Source organism: Rhinoraja longicauda, chromosome 32, assembly GCF_053455715.1.
Source record: "Rhinoraja longicauda isolate Sanriku21f chromosome 32, sRhiLon1.1, whole genome shotgun sequence".
NCBI classification, from domain to species: Eukaryota; Metazoa; Chordata; class Chondrichthyes; order Rajiformes; family Arhynchobatidae; genus Rhinoraja; species Rhinoraja longicauda.
The window spans coordinates 16,807,898-16,823,025 of NC_135984.1; the positions used below are offsets into that span (position 1 = coordinate 16,807,898).

The 15,128-nt window shown below is 37.8% G+C and overlaps 1 protein-coding gene across 4 annotated transcripts in view; it reads left to right on the forward strand.

Moving 5' to 3' along the window:
* Positions 1-14,006, forward strand: part of jhy (junctional cadherin complex regulator) — a 43,363-nt gene extending 29,357 nt beyond the window's left edge. For all 4 annotated transcript variants that reach the window (XM_078426719.1, XM_078426718.1, XM_078426721.1 and 1 more), the window contains 4 exons: positions 3,251-3,542; positions 7,123-7,213; positions 7,899-8,035; positions 9,044-14,006. In XM_078426719.1, coding sequence (XP_078282845.1) covers positions 3,251-3,542; positions 7,123-7,213; positions 7,899-8,035; positions 9,044-9,256 — 733 coding nt within the window. In that variant the 3' untranslated portion in view covers positions 9,257-14,006. The remainder of the gene's footprint in view (positions 1-3,250; positions 3,543-7,122; positions 7,214-7,898; positions 8,036-9,043) is intronic.
* The last annotated feature ends 1,122 nt before the right edge of the window (positions 14,007-15,128 follow it).

Genomic DNA, 15,128 nt, shown 5'->3' on the forward strand with positions numbered 1-15,128 from the left:
CAAGCACTGTCTGGTGGTCTTGAGAGCTACAATTTTTTCAAGATACCAATTAATTTATTTCATCCTTCCTGGTTTCCCCAGAATACAAATTGGCATCATATCACTGTGCAGCTCCTCTTATTTGCCAACTACATCTCATGGGATCTGATAGATATTTGTTCGTTATTGTTGAGGCATTTAAGGCAGACAAGTGCTGACACAAGAAACTGCCGATGCTGCTATCGTGCTTAAAACACAAAGTGCTGGAATAACTTAGCGAATCAGGCAGCATATCTTGAGGACGTGAACATGTGATGTTTCGGGTCGAGACCCTTTTTTCAGGTTTGTGCTATCTGACTCAGGCCATGGCACAGATCAGTCTGTGATAGGTGCCATTGGATAGGATTTCTGATTGATCCAACAACAACCACAGTACCATTGGTCAGCACTGCAGATTCATTGTTAATTTCTGCATTGTAGCAATGTTGATGGCTTATGTGAGTTTACTTATCCTTGTTGAGGAAGAAGTCCTTGCAAAATGAAGAATCGATGTGCTAATATGCTTTTTCAACTTATTTGATACAGAGAATTTGTGTCTCTAATTATTACCTAGTAGCTGATTATTTTGTTCAGTTGCCACAAAATTGTGGCTTCTTTAAGCAAAGACGTCACATTAAACTCAAAGACATTAATGACGTACTTAAATTCTATTTATTTTTTCATTAATTATATAGGTTGTAAATCATGTAATTATTTATTCATTTCTGGAATTATAACTAATAATTTAAAGATCCAGCTTTGTAAGTACTTAATAGAATGATTACCAGAATATTTTGAAGAAACAACAAAATGAGATGAAAGTTTTTTCATGGCGACATTGCGAGCTCTTTGAATAGGTGTCAGTGTACTTAACAACTATTGCTATTAACTTGCTGGCACTCAGTTTACATCTGCCAGATGGTTCCTATTCAGCAACCAGGACTGAAAAGGATGTTGTTATGCCTTGTAATAGGGGCTATTCATTGATGGGTCAGCCAGTGATTCTGATTAGGAAATTCATCTCTGGCTTTCAGACTTAAAGTGAATCACATGGGTAATGAGATTAAATCAGACATTTTGATACAACAATCTGTTATTGATAGTAATTTACAATGTAAATTTCCATTTACTAAAATAAATGTCTCTTTGTCCACAGTGGTGGAGAAATTTGACATTTTGCTATCTAAAGGATGATATTGGTCACAGTTTCATTAAAAAATATATATTGAGTTATTACAAAGTTGCTTAATCGCTTCCTGTTATGTTGTCCTTCATGGCCCATGAGCCAAATAGTACCTGTTCTTTGAGGTGGAATGGCATATTACAATGAGGTTTGACTGCACCGAGGTCCGCGGGAGAATAAAGAGGAAGAAGTTTGGACGTTTTTGCCTTCCATCACAGTGAGGAACATGGGGAATCTGCTGTGGTGGGTGTTTATGTTAACTTTTATGTAGTTGTGTCTTGTTGCTTTTTCTTACTATGGCTGTACGGTAATTCAAATTTCACTGTACCTTAATTGGTACATGTGACAATAAACTGACCTTGAAACCTTGAACCTTGATATTTTTAACTCTCCACGGGTTATAAATAGTTTGAGATGCGTACTGTGAGAAATAAAAATGTCAGACATCAAGTAATCAATTTACTGTATGTAATAACATTTTAAGATATGCAGTAAAATTAAGGAGCAGTAAGCACAAATCAAGTTTTGCACAAATTAATATTTACTTATCAAACAATGCAATGGAAGAAAGCTCGTGTTTTCCCAGTGTATGTGCCCAACACGAATATTGTTTATGGTATAGATGTCAACTGAAGAAATTTCAAAGGTTTCAAAGGTCTTTTAGTGTCACGTGTACCAATTAAGGTACAGTGATATGTGAATTACCATACAGCCATACTAAACAAAGCAACAAGACACAACTACATAAAAGTTAACACAAACTTCCACCACAGAGGATTCCTCACCGTGATGGAAGGCAATAAAGTCTAAACTTCTTCCCTCATTTTTCTCCCGCGGTTGGGGCAGTCGAACCATCCGTCGGGGCGATCAAAGCTCTCACAGCCAGCGGTCGAGGCCCCCACGTCGGGGCGGTCATAGCTCCTGCGGCCTGGAGCTCCCGAAGTTGGTCTCTATCCAAGGACCGCGAGCTCCACGATGTTAAAAGCCTCAGGTTCCCGCGGTTGGAGCTCCGAGGTCGATCTCTGGCAAAGGGATGGCAAGCTCCGCGATGGTAAGTCCGCAGCCTCCCGTGGTTGGAGCTCCTGAAGTCGTTCTCAAGCAAAGGCCGCCAGCTCCTCGATGTTAGGCTGCAGTGCGAATGGAGATACAATACGGAAAAAAATCGCATCTCTGTCGAAGTAAGAGATTAAAAAAAGTTCCCCCCCCCCCCCCCCCCATCACCCCGAAATAAAACAACCTAAAGAACACATATATTTAACACATACTGTAAAACAACAGAGAAGGAAGGGACAGGCAGACTGTTGGCGAGGCAGCCATTGCTGGTGCCACCAGGTGGATTTGAGTTTTGAGTGTTAAATTCGAATGTTATTTGAGTGTTAAATTCAATGGTAGAGTCCGATGTTTCTATACTTGTGCTGCCTCCTCAGCCATGTAACATCTGAATAAGACGTAGCTTCCAATATTATAACGAAAAAATGGTGATCATAAGCACAAGATAGTGAGTCTCCAAATACATCAACAAATTTGCTATGAATACCATTGTGCCACTTGGACTTACTGACCCTTGTTTATTCATGTTGCAGGCAGAATTAATAGATGGGAACTCATACAGTGTATTTGGATTTCCAAAAGGCATTTGGAAAGTCCTACTGAGCCGGATGGTGATCCGGCACAGATCTACTTGCACTTTATTCTGTTTTAAAACTCTTACAATTTGTTTCATTGGGTTGTTTAAATTAATATTGACTAGCTAATTAATTTATTGCATTGTATGGGAGGCGCATTCCCAATCTCGTTGTACCCCTGTACAATGACAATAAAGATAGATTGTATTGTATTGTATTGTATTGGATAAAGGTATTCTGCATAAAAGGGCTGGTGTAGAGGACATGAGGAGAAGTATTTTAGCATGGATTGAAGACTGGCATTTACATTAAAGAGAGATTTTGAATGATCACCAAAATGATTCCCATTTTGATAATAATGATGCAGGCTCATAACAGTTGGTTAAATGAAAGTAGTTTAATTTCCTATGTGTTCTTTTCCAAGGTTCACTACACTACCCTTTCTGACTTCACAACAGCAGTATTTGGTTCAATCTCCAAGCACACGGCTCATTCAGCAAATGGAAAACATCTATAAAGACACGCCACGTCTGGCTCACACACATCCCGACTCCCGCCTGGTGCTACCATCCATTTATCCCATGGTGGAGAGTGACTCCGAACTGGACACTGGAAGAAAGAATAAAATACCGACATCTTTGACGCGCTGTAACTCAGATGGCTACTTGGCACAAATGCAGAAAGTTAATAAGCTCAAGGAAAATAAAGATTTCAAGGTAAAAATGGAAATGAGCACATTTTCATACATTTTACATAATAATCTTGAGACCTCATGAGAATTTCTATCAAACTTGGAAAAAATATTTATAGTTGAAATCATCAATGCACTCCAACAGAATGTGTATGCCCCAAATATTAGCTTGCTTCTTTCAGTTGCCTGTGAGGAAATGTGATGGAGGTGTTTGGTTTAAAAGAACATGGCAGCAACCAATTTCAATAAAGCAGTGAATTGCAGACTAACAGATATCACTGATAGGTTCTCTTTGCATCCAAGGAGATGCTGGAATCAAAGATCAGGACAATATTGATTTTGCCTGTGAGCAACAGTGCATTGACCATAGATTGAATGCCTTGTAACTTTGTGTTGCTCCTTATGTATTGCTCCTCAGAGAAACTTAGCTATGTTATCCTGAGTCTGTAAATTCCTGTGTTTACTTCTTTCCAACTGTGTTTACTTCTTTCCAACTGATCTTACTGCCATAGGTGCTCCAGGTGTTCTACTACATTTCCCCATTAGTCTTCTGCTTTTAGCCAGATATAAAAATGTTAGAAATGCAGTTATGAAAGTGGCATTTACGAGATTTTTAGATATATGCATAGATATGCAAGGAATGGATGGATATGAATTATGTGCAGGCAGATAAGAGTCGGCCTTGGCATCATGTTCAGCACAGATTGTGGGCCGAAGGGCCTATTGCTGTTCTGTTCTATGCTTCCCCATTTTGAGCAATCTGCTTCATTTACGATTTCTTGATCTTGAACTCTCCTTAAGATTTAGAAACGTCATTCAGGTATCATAAATGCGTAAAAATCAAGAAATATACCAAAAAGCACAATGAACTATCAACGGGTTGCACAGCTGGTAGAGCTGCTGCCTCACAGCACCAGAGACCCAGGTTCGATCCTGACCTCGGGTGCTGTCTGGAATTTGCACGTTCTCCCTTTGACCGCGTGGGTTTCCTCCAAGAGCTCCGGTTTCCTCCCACGTCCCTAAAATGTGCGGGTTTGTAGGTTAATTGGCCTCTCTAAATTTCCCCTCGTGTGTAGGGAGTGGATGAGAAAGTAGAACTTTCTTAAACCAATTCAGCATTTCAATTGGGCACTGATGGGAGTCCAATTAAATATCAGTAGAAAGTATAAGGCATCACCAAACATTTAACACTTATAAAACTGAACACCTTACTGTAGATAGTCACTTCCTAAGCTGCAGTGCTCATTATTTGTAGCTTTGTTAAAAAATAATTTGCATTGACCACTGTGAACTTTATGTTAAAAGTCTTTATCTTTGTCAACATTTTAATACACAACTAGACCAAGTGAACCCATTGGACCCAAACCTCTCCTGCATTGGTGCAGCACCCTGTCCTCCATCCCCCTCTCTCTTCACCCCCCCTCCTCTCTCCCTTCGCCCCCACTCCCCCCTCCCTCCCTCCTCCACTCCCCCTCCCCTCCTTTTAAACTTAAAAATGTGAATAACTTTAAAAATATAACACCGATTTCAATAAAACTACTTGCATTATCACTAAAGTGACAATGGTGAGTAAGGTGGGCCTAAAATAACTGTGACTTATGTGAGTATACATTTTTGGTCGGATGCTAATTAGTGTTCTATTTTACCTCTTCACTTTCTTATTAAAGAGGATATTCGTAATGTTGATTAAGGATTGAAATACAACAGTGAACATATACCAAAACAACAAATAGTTAACGTGATTAACAGAGCCATGACCAAACAGACTCTTAAAACGTTAGCGGAAAGCTCAGAAACAGACATGGTAAACTTGGGTAATACGGCTTTCATTTTTGATCTGGTTGTTTTCGGCTGCTTGCCCTGTCGACTGGCTTTGAGGATTAAGCACTGACCAAAGCACAGATCTGTCTGATTCATTCATTCCTCCTGTGCTGTAATAATTGTTTCTCTTTGTATTTACTAATTCTGTCAGTCCCATGCCCCTTAGGTATTTCTTTACTCAAGGTAATCTTGTTATTAAATGGTGCAATGCAAGTATGGGGGGACATTTCACAAAACTGACTCTTGCTCTGATACTTATACCAGAAGCTGGTGTCTGTCCAGGAACCTGCTCCACCAGCTAAATATTTGCACCAGAACCAAATGTAGCATTACACCCCCATCAAGTTAACATTTAACATTTTCTTGCTTTACGCGGTCAAAGTGGTCACTTTGCTGGCCACCATATTTAGAAAATGATTTGCCGATATTCTCAATCCTAAACTGCAAGAACTTAAAATAAACTACACCATCCTGTAGAAAAGACTTGGGAGCATGGTGCTTGATTCTTGTGCTCTTTTCCCCTTCAGGTAAAATTAGGAATTCCTTTATCATGGAATGTAATTTAGTCATCTAGGTGAACATTAGCTTAAAACATCACTTTTCTGAGATAATTTAGTTTAGTTTTAAACCTCTAGGGTTTAAATCCTTTTAAAATGTATTGTGGTTTTCCTGATGCCTTTGAGATGATCAATATGATCTTCAACTAGTTCTAGGTGTGAAGTGATGGTAATGCAATAACATAGATTGTATTTGAGAGACCGATTACAAGAAAAAAAACATTTCCTATTTCTATTATAACCGAATAGTTTTTTTAAGTTACATGTGGTGCTCCAGAGCAACCTGTAACGAAAATAACTTTTTTCATAAGGATTACATTGTTGGCAAAATCTTTAGTTTCGTGTAGTTTAGAGATATAGTGCGGGAAAAAAGCCCCTTTGGCTCACCGAGTCCGCACCGAACAGCGATCGCCTCACAATAACACACACACTCAGGACAATTAAATTTTTTATACCAAGCCAATTAACCTACAAAACTTTACATCTTTGGAGTGTGGGAGGAAACCGAAGATCTCGGGGAAAACCCAAGCAGGTCACGGGGAGAACGTACAAATTCCGTGCAGACAAGCACCCATTGTCAGGATGTGTGGCACTGTAGGCCAGTAGCTCTACCGCTGCATCGACATGCCGCCCCTTTGTCTTTTAACAAACTGTTCGCAACTTTTGTTAAATTTTTGTTCTATTTACAAACAAATCTGTAGGTAAAACTCAAAAGTTAAAAGCAATGCCCTTTTGCTCAGCTCCTTACACAGCCTTACCCGACAGCTGCTGTATTTATCCCTTTCTCCCCCCTCACATCCTTCCCAGTTTGTTGGTTACTCATTGATAAGACAAAAAAAAATGCAGATACTACAAATCTGCAATAAAATTAAAGGGCTGGGAGTACTTAGTAAGTCAGCCAGCATCTCCAGAGAGAGAAATAAACCAATGAAGAGTAATTTATATGAAACGTTAACCTTTTTCTCTCCCAGGTCTAGCACAACTTGGTGAGCATTTGCAGCACATCTTGGTTACTAAACCCAATTCTTTAAGCAATTCACCTTTGTATCACTTTGCCTCAATTCGCCATCCCCTTCCCCCAAATCCTTTCAATTCTCTTTTCACATCCCTGATGATTCTGATTCTTTTCCTAAACTATGTTTTTGTCTTCACTCTATGGATTGGAGTGTTTTCTCCATTACAGGTCAAAATATGTTCATCTTTATTCTATTTGTTTTTTCCCCGCAGCCTTTTCCAATCCGAGACAACAAGGACCTAAAACAGGACGTGAAACTTGGAGGCTTGGGACCTGACTATACATCTACTCAGGACAAAGCAAGTGTTTTCAGATTTTCTCCATATGACAATGGCAGGGGGTGTGTTAAAATGGAACAAGAGTTAAGTCACTTGTTAAACTCCAGAATATCCCACATTGGTGAAATAATCATGAAATTTGGTTGGTTGATTTGATTGGACTTCAAACTACCATGTTACCTTTGCTTTGAGCAGGAAAGCAACAATATATATTTTTTCTGCCAGGTCAGACTTCCTAAAAAAAACAGATAGAGCCCAGTATGTTTTTTAGATTTCTTTTGACTTGGGTGTATTTCTTGACCCACTTCCATCAGCATTAATTTCCAACCAGAATTCCCCCTTCATTCCACCTGATTGCCTTCCACTAATCAAGCCAACCCCCGCCCCTTTGCTGGCAACCATCCCTGCAGCCAAATCAACATCCAAATTTTCTCCCTCACCCAGTGACCAGTTGTTCATTCCTACAACTTCTGACCAGAGTCTGATGCTGCAAATTGTAGTTGTGGACTTGATTCATTGCATAGTATTCAGTACCTTGCAGTGCTGAAAACTTGGTACAATACTTCCAACATTATGGAACTGCCTGCGGTGAGAATGGAATAGTCAAACAAATTGCTTACATTTTTCTTTCATTACTTCAATTCAAAGCTGCTTTTATTTTCCTTTCTTTCCTATGCCCAATGTTTATTTGCGTTTATCTGTTAAGGCAGAGAAAATGAAACGACAAATGGAATATGCAAAGCAAGTTAACGAACAGAACCTGAAAGACGGATGCAAATCGCCTCCCCCCCTGCAAACCCAATCAGCAAGCACTGAAAAAACCCAGAAACCTTCAAGCCGGAAAGTGGTGTGTTTCAAATTAAATTTAGTTCATGTTGTATAGGTAATGATGAAAAATTGAAGGAATATTTTACAATCAACCAGTAATTAGAGGGACTTCAGGTAACATTTCAAACATTAGTGATATGTTCAGGCAGATGCGAAATAGTGTCAGACTGATTTGTTGCATTAAATATATTCTCTTTGGAAATCCTAGTGCAGGTAATTGTAATGTGTAGAATAACTTTGACCAGAAGCCGACTGATTGTTATTTTCAAATGTAGACACAAAATGCTGGAGTAACTCAGCAGGTTAGGCAGCATCTCGGGAGAGAAGGAATGGGTGACGTTTTGGGTTGAGACCCTTCTTCAGACTAATGATTCTAATGATATGTTCATTGGAAATCAGAGCCCAACAGATGATGTCGAAGTTAGATTGGGTGGTGGGGCAAAGATAGGGATGCAGAGCATGACAGATTTCTTCAGTTTATTTGGATGAGAGGTGTTGAGACCAACAGCAAAGATAAGGAGAGTGATGTTCACAAGATCTGAGAATATTGAAGGGTTGGTAGAAATTCTAAGCTCAATATTTCAAGGAGCTATTTGGAACCCAGCTGTTTTAGGAATGTTACAGTCTCATTGGCATTGTGGGGACTGTGAATGAAGATGCTTCCAGTTCATCTTTGGAGTTTGAAGAAAGTTTTGTTACAGGAGTATTCATTAATGGGCATCCAGAGAGTAGATTGGCCAAACTTTCATGTGTTGTTCCAACAGGAGTGGTGAATAACATCATCAGATGCTGATTTGGAAACCTCATCAAGGGTGCAAGAGTGACTGATCACATTAAAAACACTACTATTTTTTCTGAATTATGCTAAATGACCTGAGAATGGTCATCATTGTGTTTCATTCCAGAGAAATGTATTTTAAGATTAACAAAGCTGATAAAAAATATACATTGAATTGATATCCAAATACAGTGAGTCATATTGTACATTAAAATAAACGTTTTCTTTGTTTCCCTCACACAATCCTAGGCAATAGAATATGCTAAAACTATTCAGAAACCAAAACCAGTTCCAGCTAATTCCAAGATGCCCAATGAGTTGCAAGATCAGAATAATTTAACAAAACATGGTCAATGTGTACAACTGGACCCATCTGAAAATACAATGCTTGAGATGCTGCAAGAACGACATGAAAAGGAGAAGCAAATTGTGGCAGCCTTCAAAGCAATGCATGTGACCTGATGACAAGGAATATTGGAACATTATATATGTATGGATAATACTGAAAGACTTAAAATGTCATGCTAATTGCACTCTAAGTTTATTTTTATTTTTAATATTGCAATTGTATTTGTCATGTCATAGAGCAATCATTCCATTGTTGAAAAACAAATGATGGAGTCTCTGCAGTCTGCATGAAGATGGTGAAGGTGAAACTATATTTAAATTATTTCTAAAAATATTTTTAAGTCTATTTCTTTGAAATGTCAAATATCTGAATATCTAAACACAGTTAAATCAGATTCAAATTTTCCAATTAAATTTGTCCAAACTTAATCTTGGTGGGAGTTCATATTTTATTATCCTCCTCAATTTTGTTTTCACCAGGATTAAACTGATGTTAGCAACCTTTGAGCCTTGTGAGTAAGAAATTAGTTTGGGAACCGACATATGTTAGTGGTTTCAACCCTGCCACTCCCAGTTGTATCATCTTGGTTCAAAGTTCTAAGAGCTGATAATTTCAACCTGCCAGAAGTTTAATAAAAAGGTTAGTTCTAATATCATAACAAAATGAAAGTAGTGTACATGTATGACCTCAGTGGAAAATCTGCAACCATCTAAACAATTCAGCAATATTTGGAAATTCTGAATAATGAGGATTGGCCCAACCATTTTGAATGAAAATTATGCATTCTGAAATTCATCTATTTTCTACAGTGCATATAATTATAGCGCAGGGGTTATTTTGACGACCAGGCTAATTTTAACATATTAATGGGAAACTTTGAAGTGCATCATTCACAACTCAAATCCATAGAATATCGTAGCCAAACATTATCTCCAGTCACAAAGCAAATGGTTACCAAATCCTGCAGAGGAACTTTCTAAGATATTGCATATTTACTTCTGATGCCCCTTGTAATGAATAGTCCGTAAAATAGACAGTGTATTTTTGTGTCACCTCCTTTTACAGTGTGCCTAAGCAATGACTAATTCACGCTTTAAGATTATTGAAAATTTATCAACCAGTAGAGCAGGGAGAGGATCTAATTAGTTAACTGAAGAAGGATCAGGTATAATGGGCTGATTGCCTTCCTTCTATGCCACATGATCCAATGATTCTATAATAGGCAACAAACCCAAAACATGAAACAAAAGAAGAAGATCTTATATTGAATAAATTACTTTGGAATTATTTTAAAAAAGCAATACTCGCATTGAATTTGCCAAACGGTTAATAAAAGTAATAATCATCATTATCATTGATATCACTTTTAATAAAGATAAGGCCTGTCAAAGAGAACATGCACAGAAACAATGGTGGAGGCACAGGATTACTTGGAACTTATACCTGAGCTCAAGCGACATTAAATTAAATAGTGGATTGGTGATAGAACCTACTATACAGCAAAGTTCATTGTATAATTCAATTCAATTTTTGAAAGAAACTGGTAGGTAGTTGTAAACTTTTTGCAGGCCCATGTGGATGTACATTTTCCATTGTTCACCTGAAAGAAAAACTAGGCTAGAATACAAAATGTGTTCCTTAACAGTGTTACTTCTCTTATGATTATTTCATTGTAAGAATTTTTTTAATGTAATAATTTCACTTAATAAGGAAAAAGAACAAGGCACATGAGCAGATTGGATCAATTTTGCATTTAACATTGTTGCTTTCAATCCTATCGATCCTTAAGACAGCACTTCCCACTCAATAACTCAAATATCAAATGTGCACAGGTCTGAGAGCTGATACTTACACCTGTGGCTACCCAGGAAAAACAGTGAATATGATCACAAGGTGAGTACAATACATGTGGTCAGATTATAAATAAACTACTTTTCATCTTATCACTAGAAATATCACTGCTCCATTATTAATTGTTTAGAACCATGAGCACATTTAAAAACTCTTGTGTGTGTATGTGCACAATCGTAATTTTGATTCATAGTTTTAAGTTACTTTTTAAACCCTGACCAATTTCATAATCTTCAACTACGTGGGATATATACACCGATCTGCCAAAACATTATGGCATGATGAGCCAAAACATTATGACCACCTGCCTAATATGCTGTCGGTCCTCCTTGTGCAGCCCCATACGCAGCACAGTGCAATGCACTGTGTATTGTGACACATTCCTCCCGTGACCACCATTAAAGTTTTCTGTGACTTGTGCCACAGTAGATCTTCTGTCGGTTCAGACCAGACGGGATAGCCTTCGATGCCCTCGCGCATCGATGAGCCTTGGGCGCCCAATACCCTGTCGCCAGTTTGTGGTTTGTCCCTCCTTGGACCACTGTCAGTAGGTACTCACCACTGCTGACTCGGAGCACCCCACAAGCCTTGCAGTTTCAGAGATGTACTGACCCAGTCGTCTAGCCATAACAATTTGGCCCTTGTCAAAGTCGCTCAGGTCTTTACTCTGGCCATTTCTCCTGCATCCAACATATCAACTTCAAGAATTGACTGTTCACTAATATATCCCACGCCTTGACATGTGCCATTGTAACAAGATAATCACCGCCTGTCAGTGGTCATAATGTTTCGGCTGATCGGTGTATATATCTTTCAATTAACTAGGACCAGTTTTGATCTTTGCAAACATCAACCGTTATTTTCAATGGGGAATAAAAATATTCTTGTTGGCAATAAGCTTGTCATGTTGTAACCTCTGAATCACAGGGTTGTGAGTCAGGTCCCACTCTAGAAATGCTAGACCCTGTGCTGATCGGTAGTGACACATCAGTGTAATACCAAGAGAGTGCAATGCTGTCTTCCAGGTGGGGCATTAAGGCAAAAACTTTTTTGCACAATCGTTTCAGTGTGAAAGATCCAATAGCTTTATGTTGCCGATGAGAAGGAGAGGCACAGCCAGTCCACTGGCCAACACTTGCTTCTCTATCAACAAGACTAAAGCATTTGGTATGGTTGCCATTACATTGCTCTTTTGGGAGCTTGATGTGTGTTATCCCATTCCTGTGTTATAATGGTAGATAAACTTTAAAAAGTTTTATTGCTCTAATTTGTATTAGGTTTTGAAAGACCCAACATAAATGCAGTCTTTGCTAAGCATTTTACTGAATTTGTGAAAATCAACTTATTTGATTGAAAACATTTTTTGGAACTTGTGTGAATTGAAAGCCCATCAACCTCATTGATTCAGACGAATGACCCATTACCTGTACAAGACCATAAATTCATGGAATTACTGAACCACCACAAGGTTATTGTTTACTGTGGCTTGTTGAGACTAAAAGTAATATATTGGGAGAAAGTAACAAATTCTGAGACCAAGTTTAAAGACATATCCATTATATTTCCAACTATTATTAATGGTCAATCAAGAACAAACGTAATTTAAATAATTAAAGCAATCTCAATATGCCAAAGCATCTTTCTGATAAGTGTTTAAAGTAAAATCATAAAACTTTAAATTGACTGGAATGATTCAATTCTTAGTTTTATACATGATTTCTTGCACAGAGCTAACTGAGTAAATATGATGAGCAGTGTTAATGTTTAGAAATATATTTTTATGAATTATTCATTATATATGTTTATTATTAAAAAAAAATTAATACCTCGGACTTGCTAATTGTAATTAATCCATCTGTGGTCAGATTGTGAAACCTTTCTTGGTTCCCTGTCTGGATTTCAATTAAATGAAATATATTCAGTTTTCAAAACTGATTCAAATTATACATTTTTTCTTATTAAACTATTGTATGATTTAGTTCATTATGAACATCATTGATATTGACCTTAGTATTTTAACTTGTACTTCTGTGCGGCTTCGGATGTAGCTTGGCTGGAGTCAGAAAATAATTTTCTGTTTCTGACTCTATTTATTTATTAGCCGAAATGGAAAGCCAACAGCCTACATCTGCTATGATGTGCCAGCTGTTGTTTGCACATTGGAACAAGATGAGAAAATTAACTTGGGACCTTACGCAAAGGTATCTTACAAATTCATGAAGTGTTATTTATTTTTAAGACCCCGCAATTGGCCCCCATTCTACCTTTTTCATACAAAAAGTTTAAGAGCAAAGAATCAGGAAAATTGATCATCCCATGTGTAATGGTTGCTTGGAGCTCTCTTTTTTAATTTTTCAAATGGAATGTGGGTATGCGTGATATTTAAAATTAAATACAGGCCATAAAGTTGTATAAAGCAAATTGTTGCATGAAGACAGCTGCTTCATCCCCTTTGTTGTTTGGATCGATTGGTATTTTCAGAAATTCCTATATTTTTGTTCTTCTAATCCAAAGAGCAAGCACATATATTTCAACACATATTGAAACATATATGGCTTAAACCACATTTGTTCTCATATTTCAAAGTGAATAAAATGGTAAGTCAGAGAAGTCAGATACATACGTACATCAGCAATGTCTTGCTCAATAAAATGAGAGCTCACCAAAACCAAAGAGATATCCTGAAAAACTAAACCTGTTTATTTTATCAGGAAGAAACTGCAGAGAAATATGTTTTTTAAATAATGACAATCATAGATACATGGTCACAAAAGCTATTTCAGATATGAACATAGAACTGAAGGCACAAATTTTAAATCGTAATCTCAAGTAAAATTCTTAGATGTTTTACTTGCAGTGTAGACACATAGAAAAGAAAAAAATGTTTAGTATTCTTCAATATCTTCTATATACTAAAACTCTCATTTGTTTGTTCCTGAACTACAAAATGGTACACGATAGCGCAAAAATGTTAGGCCCACCTTACTCACCGTCGTCCCTTTAGAGCTAATGGAAGAGGTTTAATTTAAATCGGTTATATTTTTTAAGTTATTCACGTTTTAAAGTTTAAATCTATCCCCTAGGGAAGGAGGGGGAGGGAGGGAGGGGGGAGGAGGGAGGATAAGGGGGGTTGAGGGGGATGGAGTGGGGGGGGAGGGAGGAAGGGGGTGAGGAGGGGAGGGGAGGGAGGGGGTTAGGAGGGTGCTGCACCAATGCAGGAGAGGTTTGGGCCCAACGGGTCCACTTGGTCTAGTAAGAGTTAAAATCTAACCCTGAAGTGGCAACAAATGATTGGAAAAGCTATTAGCATAGAATTACCTAATTATTTTGTCACTTCATCATATAGTTGGTCATGAAAAGGCCTAATAAAAACCTGATTAGTAAATAAAGAAACTATAATGGATTACACTCTGTCTTTCTGTCATCTGGAAACTATTGTGTTTAATTTTGCTGGATTCTTCTCTGAAGATGTTCACATACAGCAATTTTTATACATTACGTACTACATCCATTTAAAAAAAATTGTGCATGCACACATACCGCTAAAGAAATGACAAACAGATCAAGGCAGTACAGTGACATGGTATGATCCAGCTTTCTGATACTTTGTTCTTAAAATATTTTGTACGAGAAAGGAGGGGTGGTGGCCAATCCCGGGAGAACATTGTGATGGCTTAAAAATAGATAATGCTTCATGAATCTGCAAGATACCTTTTGTGCTAGGACCCAAGCTAATTTTCTCCTTTTGTTCCAATGTGCAATCAGTTACTGAACAGCAGCTGGCACATCACAAACAGAAAGCAACCTGTTGTCTTCCCATTTCTGCATCTATATTGTTTTATAATTACATAAAGGGAATGGTGGTTGTTAATATGATGGTTATCTCTAATGGTTTAATATTGTTCTGAGTTTTGTAAACTGAATGCTTTGAATTGTCCATGCAAGCTCGTCCAGACGTTTTGAGGAAAGGCATCCTTGCTTCTGAGCAGATGTTCAGTGTTGATGTTGATTGACAGACAACCTAAATAAATATAATTTTAATTTGCAGTCTGTTAAAATGGACAAATGACAAAAAACAGATTGAGACCCTATCAGATCATCCCATTCAGAACCCAGTGTCAAATAACATGGATA